A 19,737-nucleotide genomic window follows, 5' to 3' on the forward strand; every position below is an offset into this window, starting at 1 on the left:
AAGTGTTCAGTGGATGCTTGCCTGGCCACAACTTACAACACAGAAGCTGCTTCCCTAAATGCAGGTTGCTTACCTGTAACTGTAGTTCTTTGAGTGGTCATCTGTGCATTCACACTTAATGGGGCTCTGCGCCTGCGCGGAGCCTTCGTCGGACTTCTAATAGCTGAGAATCTTTTTTGGGCGGGAACTCCTCCCCCACCGTGGTACGGTATATATACGGTGTTCCCGCCCACTCCCTCAGTTCCTCGAGACCGCATGCGATCCCGGGTTTCGGGAGAATCCATCCTCGGTATTGACAGATTACTGACACCGAAGTGGGGACGGTGGGGGGGGGGGGGTAGTGTGACTGCACAGATGACCACTCAAAGAACTACAGTTACAGGTAAGCAACCTGCATTTCTTTTTCATGGTCTCTGTGCATCACACTTAATGGGGCGATTAGCGAGCTGACTTACCGGTGGTGGGTGAGGTGTCCCATTATAAAACGGATGAGAGTACGGCCCTTCCGAAGCGTGCATCAGATCTGGCGTGGACATCGAGTTTGTAGTGTTTTATGAATGTGGAATGCGATGTCCATGTGGCTGCTCTGCATAGCTCTGAGAGAGGAATGCCTTTGGCGAATGCGACGGAAGTAGCCATTCCTCGGGTGGAATGCGCTTTGAGGTGGATCGGTGGATCTGTCTTGGCTATCTGGTACGAGAGTAGTATTGTCTCACGGATCCAGGTAGCGATACGTTGTGTTGAGACTGGAGAACCTCTTTTAGGTTTTCCGTAGCAAACAAATAACCTTTGGGTATTCCTAAATGGTTGCGTACGTGCTCTGTAAAAGGCTAGTGCCCTCCGTACGTCTAATAAATGCAGTTGTCTTTCCAGGTCAGTCGTCGGATTCAAGAAGAAGGACGGTAGCGATATGGGCTCATTGATATGGAATTCCGATGCCACTTTTGGAAGGAAGGAGATGTCTGGACGAAGGGAGATGGATTCTTTGTGAAAGATGAGGTAAGGCTGGTCAACTCTTAGTGCAGTGAGTTCACTAACTCGTCTAGCTGAAGTTATGGCTATGAGAAGCGCAACTTTCCATGAAAGGAGTTTGAGTGAACAAGTCGCCATTGGTTCGAAGGGCTTTGACATAAGGGCCCTTAGAACTAGTTTCAGATCCCATGGGGGGGATTGTATCCTTTGAGGTGGTGCAAGGTTCTTCAGACCTTTTAAGAAAGTTCTAGCAAGGGGGTGCGAAAATAGTGTGTACCCTTGGTTGGTTGGGCGTGCGTCGGATGTAGCTGCAAGGTAGACTTTAATTGAAGATGGTTTAAGTCCTTTGTTGAACAGACTTGTTAAGAATTGGAGTACCTCGGTGACGGGACCGTGGTGTGGGTCGAATCCGTTATCAGTGGCGTATCGAAGGAAGCTTTTCCATTTGGACGAATATGAATGTCTGGTTGATGAACGTTTGGATGCTTGTAATATTTGTTGGATTTGGCTATTGATGAGACTGGTGTCTACGTCTGTTGTATTCTCCACGCGGTTAGTTTCAGAGTGTTTAGATCTGGGTGATGAATCTTGCCCGCATTGAGTGATATGAGGTTGTTTTGTAGTGGGAGATGTATGTATTGATCCTTCGCAAGCCTGAGGAGTGTGTGGAACCACGTTTGTCGAGGCCACCATGGTGCAATGATTATGGCATTGGTTTGTTCCCTCTTGATCTTGGCCATTACTCTTGTTAGTAATGGGAAGGGTGGAAAGATGTAGAACAATGTCCCCGACCAGTGGAGGGAGAAGGCATCCCCCAGTGATGCATGATGACCTCCCCTGGAGCAGAATTTTTTGCAAGCTGTGTTCTGTGGCGAGGCAAAGAGGTCTATTGTGGGGTGTCCCCACTTGCGGAATATGCTCAGGCGAATGGAGTGTATCAACTCCCATTCGTGGGATGTTGTGTTGGAGCGGCTCAGTGCATCTGCAAGGGTGTTGGATGTGCCTGCAATGTGTACTGCAGTGATCCGTATGTCCTTCTGTATGGCCCAGGTAAGTATTTGTATTGTTAGTTTTACTAGTCTCAGGGAGCGTGTGCCTCCTTGTTTGTTGAGGTGCCAAAGGACGGACGTATTGTCCGTTAGGACTTGAATGTGATGTCCAGTGACGTAGGGTTCGAAAGCAAATAGGGTTTTCCATACTGCTAAGAGTTCCAGTCTGTTGATGTGAAATCGTTTTTCGGTTAGGGACCATAGACCCCGCGCTTGGAGAGTGCCGCAATGGGCTCCCCATCCCATTAGGGATGCATCTGTTGAAATTGTTCTGGTATGCGTGGGGGTTAGGAACGGAATGCCTTGAGTTAGATTCAATGGGTCCATCCACCATAGGAGAGATGTTGCTATGACTGGTGGTACAGTTAGTTGGACTCGACGTCCGTCAGATGCTGCGTTGAAGACTTTGAGAAGCCAGAGTTGGAGCGGTCTCATCTTGAGCCTGGCCCACTGTACAACTGACACCGTTGCTGCCATATATCCTAGTAATGTCTGGATAGCGTGGGCTGTTGTCTTTCTGTTGTTGTAGATTAGTGTCGCCATGGAACTGAGTTTGGTGACCCTGTCTTGGGGAAGATAAGCTCTTTCATCTCGTGCGTCTAGCTGCGCCCCTATGAATTGAATCGTTTGAGTAGGTTGTAGACTGGATTTCTCGGTGTTGATTCATAGGCCAAGCTCGTCCAAGAGTTGGAGTGTGTATGCGAGATGGGCTCGAAGGCTGTTCTTGTTGGATGCGACGAAGAGCCAGTCGTCCAAATACGGGTAGACTTCGATGCCCTGGGTTCGAAGGAACGCGCATACTGGGGCCATGCACTTTGTGAAGACTCTTGGTGCGGATGAAAGGCCAAATGGGAGTACTGTGAATTGGAATGTGTTTGGACCGATTGAGAAGCGGAGGTACTTTCGATATGTTTGGTGTATTTGGATGTGGAAATACGCGTCCTGAAGGTCTATTGATGCAAACCAGGTATCTTGACGGAGGAGGGGAAGTATGTTCCCAATGTGTTGAGTCTGAATTTCTTGGGTTGGATAAATTTGTTTAGGTGGCGAAGGTCTAAAATGGGGCTAAGTCCTCCATCTCGTTTGGAAATTGTGAAATACCGGGGGGGGAATCTGCCAGTATGGGGGTTGATGGTGATTCGTTCTATTGCCCCTTTGCAAAGTAAGTTTGAAGTTTCTATGGCGAGAACGTTTGATGGGTTTGTAATTTTTACAAAGCCTAATTGAGGTAGGGAGATAAATTCGATACGGTATCCATTTTTGACGATATCGAGAACCCAAGAGTCTGTAGTGATTGTGTCCCAGATATGGATAAATTGGGATAGTCTGTGGCCGAATATTGTGGGCGCAGCCGGTAGAATGTCAAAGATGACGTCTTTGAGGAGGGTCGGTTCTACCACGGGTTGGTCGAGATTTGTTCGGTTGGTATTGTTTTCTCTGTTGTTGTGTCTGATATCTCGGACATTCGGGATATTGTTTGTTAAAGTATGGATTCTGATTACGGAACCATCTGCGTGGTTTGGTGGCTGGTTGGGTGTGTTGTTGTTGTTGTCCCAATCCCATCTTTTTTGCTGTGGTACGTGCCTTCTGCACTGAATCCATTTGATCGTCGGTTGTGGCATTGAATAGACCTTCCCCGTCGAATGGGAGGTCTTCAATTCGAGATCGAGCCTCTGGTGTTAAACCTGCTGATCTGAGCCAGGCGTGACGTCGTAATGCTATGGAGCCTACCATAGACTTCGCATGACAGTCTGTTTGATGTCTGGCCATGTTGATTTGATGACGAGAAAGTTTCATTGCTTCCGCTTGAAATACTCGTGCAAGCTCCCTTTGGTCTTCAGGTAGGAAGTCGCATAGGGATCCGACTTTATCCCAAAGGAAGAGTTGGTATCTCGACATCATGGCACCGTAATTAGACACCTTGAGGCCCAGTGATGAAGTGGAATAGAGCTTCCGTCCCAGCGCGTCGAGTCGGCGCCCTTCCTTATCTACAGGTGCGTTATGTTGTTTGTGTGATCCTCTTTGAACCGATTCTACTATTATAGAATTTGGTTTGGGATGCGAAAATAGGAAGGATGCGTCCTTCTCCTGCACTCTGTACATGGCCTCTAAACGTTTCGACGTTGGGGCTATTGTCGAAGGTGTGGTCCATGATTGTTGAACGGTTTGGAGTAGGGCTGGCAAGAAAGGCACAGCTACTGGTACGGTGGGATCTGTATACACGGCGTCGTAGACAGGATCTTTAACCTGGTCTACTTGTTGTTGAGCTTTGATACCGAGACTTTGTGACATGCGTAGGATTTGATCAGAGAAAACTCCGAGTTCTTCTGATGGGGATGCTCTCCCTTTAGACGGTACCGTGTCCTCTGGAGATGGAAGAGAGGGGGGAGGCGAATAGACCAAAGATGAATCCGATTCATAATCCTCTTCTGAGAGAGTGGATGTGAGATGAGTAGCACGTGATGTGAGTGTCTGAGTCGTCACTGGTGGTGGTGGTAGAGGACGGTCTTGTATGTGGGTACGGTGAGGTCTGTGGGAATTGGTGAGAGATGCACCTCTGGGTGGAACTGGAGGTGGTGGTGTCGGTTACCTGGGCTGAGTTTGCGGTGACACAGGTTCGTAGTAACGATCTTGGTATCTTGAGCTTGTTCTCTCAAAATGGTATCTCCAGTATTCGTAGTACTGGCGACTTGGAGGTCTGTAGAATTCGAAGGAGCAGTCCCAGTCCCCGTGTGGAGAGCGGGAGCGGGTGCGGTATCAACTATGGTCGGAATACTATTGCCTTCCTCTGTCCCGAGAAGAGGGATGCGAGGGGAATCTGCTCCTTGGACGGTTTCGAGTTGGAGACGGCGACTGTCGGCGCCGAGGAACTCCTATGTCCGCAGCCTGATTAGGCGGGATAGGTCGGTCGGTGGATGTTTCCCTGGACCGATCTCTCGAATTAGGGCGTTGCCTCTGGGGAGAGGGCTCCCTAATTTCTCCCTCCGACGCTGTCGAAATGGGTTCGATTACCAGCGGGGGTAGTGGTGATCCTACCACTATTCGGATTGGAGAATCGAGTAAGGTCGGTGGTGGTGGTGGAGTATTCCGTATTGGACTCCGGTGTTTTGTTTTATCCCTCTTCTTCTTAGGTTGGTTTTCAGAAGAGGGTTTTGATTTCTTTGCTCTTTTTGTAAGTATCCTGGCTGCGGTTTGTGCCGTCGACACTCCTGAGGTAGGAGGGTTCATGGGCGGATTTAGAGAGGTAGACGCTGAAGAGTCTTCCATGGCGGCCATATTAGGCGGTCGGTTGGAATCGACTGCGAGGAGAGCCCTTTGCCAGAGGAGAGCTTTTAATCTGTCTGCTCTGTTCTTTCGGGCCTGCCTCGAAAAGGACATGCAGTATTTGCAAGTCTCAATTACGTGGCCCTCTCCCAGGCACAAGAGGCAGAGTTTGTGACCGTCCAGGGGAGGCAATTTATTGCCGCATTGGATGCATTTTGTAAATGGGGCCTTAGAGGCCATGCGCCTGGAGGCGCGTGGCGGAGGAAAAAACGCCAACTCAAAAACTAAATTGTTCTTCTTCTTTTTTTTTTTTAGAGAAAAAACAAAGAAATTAGAAGGAGAGAAGATTGGAAAGAAAGGATGATGATCTCAGCAAAAGGTGAGTATGTAACTCTAGTCGCGACGAGGCATAAGCATCGGCGGTCTCGAGGAACTGAGGGAGTGGGCGGGAACACCGTATATATACCATACCACGGTGGGGGAGGAGTTCCCGCCCAAAAAAGATTCTCAGCTATTAGAAGTCCGACGAAGGCTCCGCGCAGGCGCAGAGCCCCATTAAGTGTGATGCACAGAGACCACAAAAAAGAACACATATTTCAGGGCTTGCTTTACCAGCTAGGCTCACATAGATTTTAAAAAAAGCAGGGATTGGCGTAAGGTTTCTGCATCCTTTAATTTGATCTTGAAAGAATGGTTCATGCAAGAAGAAATGGAAACAGCATAGCTAACTGCAACCATCTGTTAACTTCTGGAGAATGGGGAAGTAAAGATAAAGGTGACCCCAACGGAGCACCATAATGAATTCTTCTCCCATGAAAGCTTTGTTGCTTCCATGGCTGGTGAAGCACACAACCTTGTACACACGGAGGTGTCTTATACCAAGCCAAGCCACTGCTATCCCTTTAGCAAGCTGTCAGTTCTAGTGTGCCGGCCCGGCGTCAGGGGTCAGCATGGACAGGTAGCTGCCAAAGGCTCAGGAGTTCAAAAGGGCCCATGCCCGGGCCCTTGAGCCCACCAGCCTGCCTGATATCCCCCTTCCCCTCCTCCTCCCCCACTTTTTATCCAACTACAGTTATTCGATTACTGTAATACATGGTTACTTGTTATTTCATTTTAAAGGAAGGGGGCTTGGGTTCCGCTACTACAGGGAGCTTGAACCTCTTTCACCCTGAGGGCCAATTTCACTTTCAGAGAAGTTCTCAGGGGCCGCATTCCAGGAGTGGGCGGAGCCCGAGGGCCAGGGCCAAAATAGAAAAGATACCAACATGTTTTAGCTTCAAACTCTTAACACCAAGAACTTACGCCTCAGGAGAGGCATTTCAACCTTTTTGAACAAGGGGGTTAATGGCCCCAAAGCCAGGAATCCACTGACCAATCAGTGGTCAGGGGAAAGGAGGTGCGGTGTTGGTCATCTGGGGAAACCCCAAAGGGCCAGAATGGGACCCCATGCCCAAGGTTCTGTATTCCCGCACTACAACTTCAGGCAGTTAACTTGAATATTATTTGATAGCTTCTAGTAACCTCTTAAACACTGCAGAAAAAAGCATGACAGCGGAGAGAGAGAGAAAAGTGAACGGAGTGCTCACCGCATCTATGTTCTTCTTTCCAAAAAAAGCTTGAGCAAAAACTGCGACGACGAAGAGGTTGATGATAAAGGAGATGAAGAGAGCAATGCAGGATTCTATGAAGAAATATTTGTTGGCCTCGCTGACCTCCTTCTTGTTAGCCCGATTCACCTGTCGAGACTGGACAAAGAGAAAAAAGATTAACACCGCCTGCAAGAAGAAAAAAACCACTCATCTAAGGTATGTCCAAGGGAGTTCGTGTACAACCATAGGTGGCACCCCTACACATTTAGAACATTCCTCCATCTTTCGAAGTTAAATATTAGGGGACCGTAACTGTGTCCATCGGCCTTAGAGACAAACATGTTGAACCCTATTATAATATACTCGGGAGTATCCCAGCCTTTGAGGACAGAAGATTCATTTATGGGCACTTCTAACTCGGCCGATCCAAGGCGGCATTTTATACACAAACATAAAATTGAAGGGAATACCCACACCAACTGAACAAGAATGGTAAAAAGAAAAAGTGAAATATCAGAAATAGGGCTGTTAAGCCAATTCACACTCCTCAAAAAAGGTTACAATGACTTTAAGCCTGTAACTGGTTGTGACAATCTCACGGGTGAAGTAGAGACATAGGGCAGTATCCAACACTGCTACAGCGCTAGTGAAAATGAATGCTAGTGTGACGAGAAGCTGATGCTTCCTGGCGCAACAGGAAACTGACCCAAACTAGCGCTTCCAGAATTGGGTAAATCAGCAGAAGTTGCAGAAGGAAGCCCTGCTGATTCGTCCCATTCCAGAAGTGTTGGTTTCCGGGATTGCACTATCAAGTGCTCGCTTTCTGTGGTGTCTGGAAAAGGTGCCATGAAGTTGTCTTGGTCTTTCTGCTGTTACTATGTGTTGACTGACATCTTCCATGCAGGGCATCATTGGGAGACTCACTGTGATTGCTGGGTGGTGACAGAGTTACTAGAGATGCTGTGAGAGTGGATGATATTGCTATGTCGCCCTTTCTCCCTGCCCACCCACCCAACCCCACTCTTGCATTAATTTACCACAGGACCCAAACTAGCTAGACTGGCGTAAGCTCCAACGTAGAGATGACCATTTAAACTGGACCCTAACATTTTCCTGCTTGTGTGCATGTATGTGCACATGCTCAAGACTAAAGCAACTGTGGAGCAAACATGGCTTTTGTGACAGAACAGGTGACCACTTCAGAACCAAGTGTGTGAGTATTCACACGCGTGACCTTACCAAGGCATTTCTGAGGGGAAAATAAGAGGCTTGCTTGAAAATGCCCACCCCCATGTGGAAACCCAAGCTTACCTTGACCAAAGCAGAATGCAAGTACATGTTGTGTGGCATGATGACAGCGCCTACGATCCCAACAGCTTGCTCTAGCTGCGGGGTCCCACAGTCCTGACAGTATGGCATGAACATCCCTTTCAGCAGTTTGCCCTGGTCTGGTCGTACTGTCACATACTGTGAAATACACAGAGGAGGAGCATGAGTACAGCGGGAACAGCAACTGGCCTTAACCAGCCATAGACTGTAAGTCTCATTTTAATCTGACATAGAAAAGCCCTCGTGAGGCTCTTTTCCTATCTTCATTTTCACATAGTGAAACTCTCCCCTCAGTCGGCTCTCCCAAAGTTCTCTGGGTGGTTCACAAAAATTAAAAATCATCAAAATACATTATATAAAATATAAAACCATTCACGTATGGACATAGAACAAATAGCACACACAACAACCTCTATCAAACAATTTAAAATCATCAGTTGGAGATAATCCAGGACCTGATAAAAAAGACTCACTATATGCCTGAGAGAGGAAGGCAGCTTTAACCTAGCGTCGGAAAGATGACAGTGTTGGTGCTAGGCGGGCCTCGTCAGGAAGACCATTCCATAAATGGGGGCCACCACAGAAAAGTCCCTCTCCCTTGTTGCCGACCTCTGAGCTGGTGCATGCTGCCCAATCATGACTCCTCCTGCAAGTGGCAGCGCCTAACTAACTAGGAACAAACTAGGATGGGAGAGTTTAGCATTGCATCCAAATTGGGACTCCTGGCTTCTCACTCTAAAAAGCCAGTTTGAAGCTGGCTTCCAGATCTAGGCTTATTGGAGGAGCAATTAGCTGGGAATCCCAGATAGGATGTATGGAGTGGCACAGAACGTTGATCTGTGCAAGTTCTAAGCCAGCCTCATATTGGGGAAAGGGGATTTGCAACGGCATGCACAAGATGCTTTGCTATATCAAAACAGAGAAGTCCTACAGAGAATAAAATGCAGCTGCCACCTTTTCATCTCTTCTAAGTCTCAGATATTCAAAAGCAGCATTACCTCATATCCAAATGTGACGGCCATAATAGTTATCAGAAAGCCGAAAAATGCTTCCAGTTTCCTCAACCCTGAAAAAGATACACATGCACCATATTAGCAGCTTTGGGAACCTGAAGTTCTAGTATTACCCATTCACAAAAAGTAAAATTGTGTTTCTCAGGTCCCCACTGTGATTATTCACAGTGGACATCATGTTTAATGTACATATTCCAACACCAACACAATTGCATTCTTAGGGTGTAACTAGATCAGCAGTTAAAATACACTCCATGTCCTGAGCTGGCACCCAGGACAACGCTATCCTGTTCCTCCAGCATGGAAAAATGGCCTTGCTGCAAAGAAAACAGTGGTCCGCTGCTATAACACACACCCAACAAACATGCATTCCAAAGCTTTCAAAGAACGACATTTTCCAAAAACGAAAAAGGTCAGAAACAGGTCTTGCACTGGAAAACAAGGAAGAGGCCAGTCATGTTTGCTTTTAATTATGTTTGCTTTTAATTATGCATGGTGCGCAGAATGTGGAGAGGAAGATATTTTCCTCCCTTTCTCATACTACTAGAACCCGGGGTCATCCCATGAAGCTGATTGGTGAGCGATAGAGGACAGATAAAAAGAAGTATTTCTTCACACAGTGTGTAGTTAAAACTATGGAATTCACTTCCACAAGATGTAGTGATGGCCACCAATTTGGATGGCTTTAAAAGGGGGTTGGAGAAGACTTCCTGGAGAAGACTATCAATGGCTAATAGTCCTGATGGCTATGCACTATTTCCAGTGTCAGAAGCAATAAACCTATGTGCACTAGTTACTGGGGAACATGGACGGGAGGGTGCTGTTGCACTTGTGCCCTGCTTGTGGGTTCTTGGTCGACAGCTAGTTGGCCACTGTGTGAACAGAGTGCTGGACTAGACAGACCCTTGGTCTGATCCAGCAGGGCTTTTCTTATGTTCTCATGACCCACGTGTACTTCTATAATTCAGTGGTACAGTAAAGGAAAACTCTGATTTTACCATGGAAAGGAAACACCAAAGCCTTCAAAATTCAAGGAGTTTGAGAAATGTTCTCAGAATGGTACAGGCAACTGCGAGGATGGGAAAAGCAAAGAGAAGCGTTGTTCATCAATAGTGATGTCAGAGACCCATGATATTCTCAAGCTGAGTGCAGCACTCTTATTGTAATAGACACACTAGCCAGGGTGAGTTGTGGGAGGAAGAACAGGAGCTGCATTCTTCCAGCATCCTTTAGTGCAGACGTCCTCAAACTGACCCCCTACAACACCCGTCACTACCCTTAAGAAGAGCCATGCTGAATCAAACCAAGGGTCCATCCAGTCTAGCACTCTGTTCACAGTGGCCAACCAGCCACAAGAACCACAAGGCAGGGCACTAGTGCAAGAGCACCCTCCGGCCCATCTTCTCCAGCAACTCGTGTACACAGGCACATTGTCTCTAATACTGGCCGTAGCATAAAAGCATCAGGACCAATAACCACTGATAGCCTTCTCCTCCAGGAGTTTTTCTAGACCCCTTTTAAAGCCATCCAAATTGGTGGCCATCACTTCAGCTTGCGGTACTCACTACGTGACCATACTGACTGGGGATAACGGGAGTTGGAGTCCAGTTGCTACAGGAGCAAGAAAAGCCACGTCATGGGATTAACTATTTCAATCAGATGCCACTTGCCATGCAACAACTCACACTCATGGTATTCAGAGCTCGGCAAAATGTGTGAGGAGGTTTCACCCAGAGAACGATGCAACTCTACGGCATGCTCCCAAGACCTATTTTTCAAGCAGCTTTCTGCCCTGCATGGCAAGCCACTTTGGAAACTTGGGAGAGCCACCAAAAAGGTCCTTCTGGGTTTTGCAAGCACACAGAAAAGGACGAGTTCTCTTTAGCCTGGCTAACAGGACCTTTTAGTGCTGCTTGTGAACACACCCTTGCAACGCAAATTACTTGGGAGAGAAAGAGATTTGCATAAATAAGAAAGCTGCTTACCATACTTGTCCAGGAAGAGAAACACGAAGGTATCGGCAATTGTTATGATCACTCCGCCCCATAAAGGGATTCTGCAGGAAGACAAAGCAGTTGTGCAAGTGTTCGAATTACTAGAGCACATCAGCTTAAGCTAAGTTTCATCAAGCGTCCCTTACATTTACGGTAGAGATCACAGTCACTTTTAAAGCTGCGTTGTAGGCTTACCTCAAGGTTGTGTTTGGAAAGCTGGACAAACCGCTTGCTTATTTAGAGGCAAAGGGCTGCGGAGCCTAATTCTACAGTAAGAACTCAGAAAGGACAGCCAAAGAAACAAGCTGAGCATCTTACATATTTCCAGTGGGGAAATGTACAAGAAAAATGACAATTCAGTGGCTATGCCTGGCTAAAGTCTGAATTCTCCAGCCGACCTTTGAGGGAAAGAAAGGAGGAAAAACGGCCAGGCTGACATTCTCAAAACCATGGCTTGTGCCTCCCCTCCACTGCAACCACTGCTTTTATAAATAAAGAGTGTGTTCAGACAACACGATAGTCGGCAGTGGGGTAATAATCAACTCAGTTGTTCATCCCCACACAATGTAATAATAATAATACTCAACCATGGTGTGAATTAGGACCAGCCTTGAGTTGACTATTAGTCCACACTGAGTTGACTCACTCATCCCCCATTGTTTGTGCAAAACTGGGCTTTCCCGTTGACGAGGAGTTTGCCGGTGATGGAATTCCCTAGCTTGAGAAATTCCCTGCTTCTGGGAAGTTTGCTAGACTACATCAATGCACTGATTCTCTTGGCAAACTGTAAGCCCCAACCTACCCAGAGGATACAACAGCCAACTTACATGCCAGCAGACAATAGGTTAATAGCAATTGCTGAGCCAATGACTTCTTGCATATCTGACCCAATGATAGCCAACTCCACCATCAGCCACAAGATAATACGAGGGACCTGGGTAAAAATAGGGTGACAAATAGTACCATTTCGTTTAATACATAAAAATGGAACCTTCTCCCTGTAACGCCTGTTGTCTAGAACGGGGGTGGGCAGCCTGCGGTTCTCAACTAAATTTCAAAAAGCCTTCTGAAAGCAATCTGTTTAGATCTCTGGCGACAGTGATCAATCCCTTCCCTAGCAGCCTACTGAGCAGGAGGAAGAGCGGGGGAGGAAGAGGGCAAGGGGGAAGAGAGAGAGAGAATCTGAGAAAAGAAGAGATGGTTCCACCCACTTTTGGTTCTGAACCTACACAGCCTTGGCTTGTGATCCCCAACAGATATTCTTGCAAGGGAACAAAGGAGAGCCATTCTGAGCATCAGCTGAGGATCTGGGAAGGAAACCGAGGATGCCCACATCCATGTGTGCACACCCTCATTCGGGGTTCAGACCATGTCAGCCTTGAAAAGCAACTTTCATTACATCTAGAAGTTTAGCTAGGATGTAAAATATTAGTCAAATTAGTTAAATGTTGGTGAAAATCCAGTGCGAGACATCTTAATGTTGCAGAAGCAACAGTATTTCCTCCACACAGTAGTAACACAACAATTAACAACTCTGACATTGAACTCTTCTCTCCCTACTCCGCCCGAATACACTACTTTTGCCCATCAATCTCATCTTTCCTAGGGCAGGAGGGCACACAAAGGAGCCCCCTTGCTGAAGTTAAGCAGATCTGGGTCTGGTCAATGCCTGGATGGGAGACCTCCTTGGGACTCCATGTACTAAAATAAATGTTGCCCTTTTCCAAATCTTTATCCCAACCTTCCCCAGTCTGTTGCCCTCCATATCTGTTGGACTACAGCTCAAGACTGCCTTATGCAATCAGCTTGGGTAACTGAGGTGCAAGATAGGTTTGCCCACAGTTAATTGATGGCCTGGAGATGAAACTCCTCCGTGTGACATCTTCCCTTCTTCACATCAGGGAGAGCAGCCCCCTGTGAGGAGGAAATGACACACTTATACTTCTAAAGCGCAGAGAGGCAGCAGTATGCATTTTACTCACATGCAATAGGTAGTTTGGGGGAACACAAGGGACAGTACCAAAAGTTTGATAATGTTATCCATAGAACAAATAGTAGGGGTTAATTCCAGTGGATAAACCTTGAAACTAAGCACAAACCACAGCTACAGAGGCCCACCTCTTCAAGTTACCACAGGCATTGTGCAATCAAAAACGAGCTGTTGTACTCTAATTTGAGAAAGCAAACACTCCGGGTAAAGGGAGGATTCAGCATCTGCTGACCAGCAACCACCTAGGTGGATTACACTGCCTGGAATTTGGCAAGTCACAAACCAGCAGACACTAGCAGGATTTGTTAAGCCAAGTCTGTGCTGAAAGCAACAGGAGAAAGAGGAGCATGAAGACGCACACTTTTCAGTCAAAGGTTCTGCTACTAGTCAGAGCCTCTGCTCAAGGGCATTTCGTAAAGGAAGGAGCTTCCCTTTATTGGGAAGTACTGTACCGTATAGTATAGAGTACTGTAGAAAGGAATCCTTTCCCCAGCATTTTCAGTTTGCTAAATGCTGTAAGGCCCTTTGTTGCAATACCTGCTTGTGCCAAAACAAAGGGGAAAACATCAGAAGCCCCAGGCCGAACGAGAGGAGCCCACGCTTGCTGCTCCGCCTCACGCCAATGGTATCGGCCCTCCCAGAAACGGGCTCCTCCCAGGTGGCTCAGGGGTTTCTGCCATGACCTTCATGGTGCAGGAAAGAGCTGTGCTGGTGCAGTTGCAACACCACCTTAGTCCTCATAGAACCTGGAACAAACCTCCTCCTTTGTTCAGGTCTGGAAAAAGTTACTCAGACCAGTCCAGCCTGACTTGGGACTCAAGCTGAATTCAACTCCCTATTTATTGAGCACATTTCAACACAACCAAAGGGAAGAGAAGAGCAGCAAGTGGATGTGTCTGAATATTCAAAAGAGGTAATTTATTCCCAAGTCAGTTATGAATACACAAACACACAAGCTGGTTCACACAACATGCTAACCCACCACAGGTTATCATATTGTCTGAATGCAGTGTGTTTTCCACAGAGTGGGTTAACATGTTGTCTGAACGCAATGCTTTTTCCATAGGGTGGATTATCATGTTGTCTGAACACAGCACGTTTCCCACAGAGTGGCTTGTTAACCATGCAGTGTAATTTATTTTTCCTCAAACGAGGTACCTTGCGAACCCATGGCTTGTTGTTGGGTTGTTCAGGATGGTTAACAAGCCACACTGCAGGGATAATGAGCAACCCAGCGGAAAACGCCCTGTGTTCAGACAACACGATAACTCACAGTTCCACAACAACTCACATTGGGTGGGTTAAGGTGTTGTGTGAACCCAGCCACACACACGACCACCCAAAGATATGACACCAAGTACACTGTGGGAGCAAGGAAAAAAGGGATTTTTTTTTGTATATATATATATATATATATATATATATACACACACACACACACACACACACACACACACACACACATACACGTATGTATGTTTCACAGCCAAGCTCCACATCCTAAGGCGATTGTGTCTTGCCAAAACAAGCCCAGAAAGAATTTAATACTGAACAAAATACTCTGTGTGCATGTTTAAATCCAGGCTTTAGCAGACCGGTTTCTCCAAAGATCAGTAATTAAAATGATTACAGAGGCAATGTAAAGCAAGTGCTGCATGGATATTATTAGAACAGAGAGGGTCTACTGAGAAACCAAAGGCCCTGCTCCATAAATCCAGACGCATTTGATTACTCAGCGATGAGAGAAGTGCTCTCCACACATGTTCAGAGGACATTCACTTACTCTCTCTTTTTTTTAAAGGGAAGATCCTGCCTCAAAATTATGAGAATCACCCCCAAAAAGAAAACATTCTTCCAGATGAAAATTATATTACACAACAGATCTGCACACTCAAGTTAATCAAACCAAGGTCCTCCTGCCTGACGCCAGAAATACAGAAATAGTGCAAAAGCCAGGAAGATTGGGACTTTGCGATGAACTTTGCATCAATTTCACTTCAGGGCCTCACTAACTCCACTCCACGTTGTTCTTTGGCAAAAGCCCTCTGCCTTGCTCTTGACTATCTCCTTTGGATCTGCTGCTGCTGCTGCCGCCCTGCCCCTTGAGTCAGTTCCCCTACACTCAAGTTTCTCTTTAGCCACAAGCAGGGGAGGCCAACATGTGGCCTGTGGAGCACATGCAGCCCCCAACCTCTGATGCGGCTTTCCCCCCTGCCAAAAAAAACCCCAGCGACGTGGCAGCAAAAAACCCGGACATTTACTGCCCAATCCCAGCTGCAAACTACTATAGGACACATTTAGCTTTGAAAGCAATTTGGCGGGGACATGGTGGGGAGCCCTGAGCAGTGGAAACAGGCCGCCAGACTCTCAGAATTTGCTGGGCTACAGGCCCTGGCTCAGACTTGGGACTGAGCCAGGGCCTCAGACTAGCCCTAGTGAGTCTCCCTGCACTTGCCTCGTTTCCTGTTTTTAATCCTCCTGGCCTGTTTCAGCCCTAGCCCAGGTTTCCCCAACACGGTCCCTACAGATATTTTGGACTACAATCTTCATCCTGCCTCGGGCTGATGGGAGTTCTAGTCCAGAGCAACTGGAGGGCACCATGCTGGGGAAAGCCAGCCTAGAGACTAAGGCCAACTATGTCCAGAACCTGCCTTGGATTTTAAGCACACTGGAAGGCCCGCACCGACAACTAGGTGTGCCCCTTTGCTTCAAGAACAAGACGGTAGCTGCACAGCTAATTCACCCACCTTGGGATATTGCCGGTTGCATACTTCTGCCAGATGAAGTCCTGTTACTACCCCTAGCCTTGCTGCCAGACGCTGCAACAGTAAACCAATGATAGTGGCCAGCAAGAGAACCCAGAGCAGCTGAAAGACAGAAAAACACACCACGGGTCAAAAATAACCACGGACTATGAAAACGCTGGAAGCCCACCAGCCAACCCAGGGATTCTCCTAACTAAGTGGTGTCTGCATTTCTACAGGAATGAGTGAAAGGGCGCAGAAAAGGGGGTGGCTTGTGTAATTCTCTATAAAGCTGTGTAATTCTCTATGAAGCTCGGCACACATGCTGAGGTCTCAGGAAAGTGGGGATTCTTAGCAGGCACCCTCAAGGGTTGGAACAAAACCCTGGGGATCACCCTGCTAAGGGGGTGATCTGCATCTCTTTTCCCCACCTGTCAATTGTAAAAGCCTGAAAAATTAGCCCATAAATGTAGCTGAAACATACAACGTATCAGCACTTGCACAACTCCAAAAAATCCAACAAAAATAATAAAAGCAAAATAAGGGGACATTTGCACACATTACCCTGGCCAAACTTTTTTTTTTTTTTTTAAAGTCGGCTAGTGAGCAAATCACAGCCCCTCCAAAGCACCAGTTAGGCACTGTTGGGAGGGTCTGTCACTCACTCATGGGCGAGATCACTCAGCAAGAATGGCAGGGGGTTCTGCTACTCTTGCCAGGCGGATCACTCTCTGATGCTCGCAAGCCACGATGGGTTCATAGTGCTGGGTTCAGACGACATGCTAATCCACTGTGAGTTAAACAACCCCGAAAACAAGCCAGGGGTTGTTAGCATAGCTTGTTGTCCATGGACAACAGCTGGAATTGGTCTGGGTTCAAATGACACGGCATCCCACTGTGGCTTATCAACCACAGTGGGTTGGTGTGTCATGTGAACCCAGCCTATGTAAATCTCGCCAGCATGCAATAGGCATACGCAGATGGTTAACAAGTCACTGTGGGTGATTAACCACCCTCATGTCAAGTGTAACAAGTCAGTATAAGGCAGCTTCCTTTATTCCTCTGTGTGTGTGTGTGTGTGTTTTAACTTTGGTTTTTAATGCCTAGGTTTAAAATGAATATTTTACGTTTAAAAATTATTCCAGAATAGCTGTCCTGCCGACATTGCCTTAGTACATAGCCTTATGTTATCAGTAGAACTCCAGGCTTTTTTCTGATTGGGGAACAATGGCAGCAACTGAGCTCCCAAATTTAAAGATCTGATCGAGATTCGGTTCCCCCTACTTCTTGACCTATCTACGGTAAAGGGGTGAGATATCCTTGTCTGAGTCAGCTGAGAGGAGGGAACACTTTGTCAGATTAGCCTAATCTCATCGCAATTAATCACCCACGTGATTCCATTTCAGTGACTCAGATATGAAATACGACAACACCAAAATATCAGGAAGATTCTTCTAACATTAAAGAATGGGAGAATTCCTCAAAAAATATAAGCATCTTCCAGAGAGTACCTGGTTTAGAACTAACCGCCCAGACAGCCCCGGCTATGGGAGCGGTATATAAGTGAAATAAATAAAATAAATATAAATAAATAAATAATCCTACTTTGGTGCATGGACTAGGATGAAGGCAGCCTCCCCCAACCTGGAACCAGCCCAATGTGCTGGGCTACAACTCACATCATCCACAGCCAACATACCTACTGGTGTGCTGGGGAGTATGAGAATTGTATTCCAACACATCTGGAGGGTGGCAGGCTGGGGAAGGCAGGATTAAGTATCTTTCTATGGAAGGTTTTAGATGCTCAGGCTCAAAGATTTCATAGAAAAATGGCCTAGCCACTTACCTTAAACTGTGCTACAGCACCAGACTGCAGATCTGATTCGATGTTGCCTGGATCCAGGTAAGCAATACTCATGAGAAAGCCTGGCCCAGTGAAGGCCCAGAGTTTTCGAAAACTGAACCACGGGTGCTTTAAAAATGGAGGTGAAGAGACAAATAAAAAGACATTACATTTCTTTTAAAAAGATATTAAACATTGCATTTTCATAGAATGTGTGTGTGTGTTTTGAAGCAGGAGGACAATGCATGTGGAGGATTAACTCAGGCAAAAAGCTGCTTCCTTTCTGGTGCTTTAAACCCAGGAGAATCATTCATGTTAGAAGCAGGAAGAGGACAACCCAACAATACTGCATCACACACATTATACAAACCATGTGGCTTAGTGATGTCATAATAGTTTATTTCAATAATACCTCAAATTAGAGTTTTTATAGAACCACCAGGTCTATGAAAGCTCGCCAGGGGTTGCTCAATGGGAACATCAATGGCTTAGTAATGATGGTTACAGGCTATCACCATGACGCCTCTGAATACCAGTTGCAAGGGGAACATGAGCGGGAGTTTGCTGTTGCATTCATGTCCGGCTTGTGGGGTTCCCATGGACATCTGGTTGCCACTGTATGAACTGAATGCTGGGCTAAAGTAGGCCTTTGGTCTGATCCAGCAGGGCTCTGGTTATGTTCTTGTGATCACTGGTGGCATGCATGTTTCCCTGAAAGACAGCATGCCCAACATCACCAACTCCCGATCACAGGGGAATGTTGGGAGCCATCAAGGAAATGCTCTTCGTTGATGCGAGGAGACAATAAGGTTCAACCTGTCTGGCCAAGGGCCAACGTATGTTGTGTGCATCCTAGAACAGGGCTGGGCAGTGTTACTTAGGTCCCTTTTTGGGTTCAAGTACAGGGAACAGCGGGTTTATAAGGACACAATGGAATGGAATAGGAGTGACACTTTGGTTCATAAGCAGGCCTCTCTTTCCTTGAGGGTAGAGAGTTTTTGCTCCCTGGCATCTGAGATGCAGACAGTCATGCCGACAAAGCTGTGGTCAAATTGTGGAACAAAAGACTACTATGAGAAGTTACAATGTTTGTTACTCCTCACAAATAGCAGCTCCATAAGTCCGGAATGTTCCCGTATACCCTGATAAAGCCTAAGATAACATCAGATGCCTAAAACTATGAAAAGAAACACTGTTTTTGCAGGTTTCTGCTCACCCAACATGTCTTTCACCAATCCAGAACAAAATTTCAAGTTGGCAAGTGAAAAGAAAGAAAAAGGCCAATCAGAAGGCAGGAAAATTTAGGGGAGTCAGAGAATTAAAAAAAAAAGCAATGGAACCCTAGGAACTTCCGTTTTCAGTTCTTTTGCTAATTTAAGGGCCTTTTGGCCCATGGTTTGCATGCATACCTTCTTTTTGAAAGAACAGGAAATTTCTTACTTTGACACTGTGTCTTCTTCCGTTTTAAGGCTGCAGCTGGCCACTGTTTCTCAACTAGCTTTTGGGGGGGGGGGGGGCTAGATGCCTAGCTCCTAAGCAGCTTGATATAGTTTTCCTCTACTGTTTTATTTTACTCACTGGTGAGGCTCAGACTTTACCACCTTTTTCATTTCAAAACATTTTCTCTACTTTGTACCTGGATTAATTTTTCTACCTGGACTTTGTTGAGTATTTTGGACTACAACTCCCACCAACTCAAGTGAGCAAGGCAATGGTTCAGGGATGATGGGAGTTGTAATTGGAAGCATCTGGAGGGACGTAGGTTGGGGAAGACTGTTTTAGACATTTAAGACCAAAAATTACCTTCCCCTGGAATTTTTCACTGCATTTCTACATGACTGATAGAGCGGCAATGGGCACCTTCATAGGAAGATGGGTTAATTATTTTGTATGTCTGCATCAGGAACATATGGATGATCCAATCATACCTTATGCAGAATCACAACCCTT

The 19,737-nt window shown here is 46.5% G+C and overlaps 1 protein-coding gene across 2 annotated transcripts in view; it reads right to left on the minus strand.

Annotated features, from left to right (window-relative positions):
* The window catches only part of SLC11A2 (solute carrier family 11 member 2), a 74,100-nt gene that overhangs the window by 29,207 nt on the left and 25,156 nt on the right, over nucleotides 1–19,737 (minus strand). For both annotated transcript variants that reach the window (XM_063119731.1, XM_063119732.1), the window contains 7 exons: nucleotides 17,791–17,916; nucleotides 15,948–16,067; nucleotides 12,038–12,144; nucleotides 11,202–11,272; nucleotides 9,202–9,269; nucleotides 8,186–8,341; nucleotides 6,872–7,030 (listed from right to left, as the gene is read on the minus strand). In XM_063119731.1, coding sequence (XP_062975801.1) covers nucleotides 6,872–7,030; nucleotides 8,186–8,341; nucleotides 9,202–9,269; nucleotides 11,202–11,272; nucleotides 12,038–12,144; nucleotides 15,948–16,067; nucleotides 17,791–17,916 — 807 coding nt within the window. The remainder of the gene's footprint in view (nucleotides 1–6,871; nucleotides 7,031–8,185; nucleotides 8,342–9,201; nucleotides 9,270–11,201; nucleotides 11,273–12,037; nucleotides 12,145–15,947; nucleotides 16,068–17,790; nucleotides 17,917–19,737) is intronic.

The sequence above is a fragment of the Elgaria multicarinata genome, chromosome 3 (genome assembly GCF_023053635.1).
Source record: "Elgaria multicarinata webbii isolate HBS135686 ecotype San Diego chromosome 3, rElgMul1.1.pri, whole genome shotgun sequence".
Taxonomy (NCBI): Eukaryota; Metazoa; Chordata; class Lepidosauria; order Squamata; family Anguidae; genus Elgaria; species Elgaria multicarinata.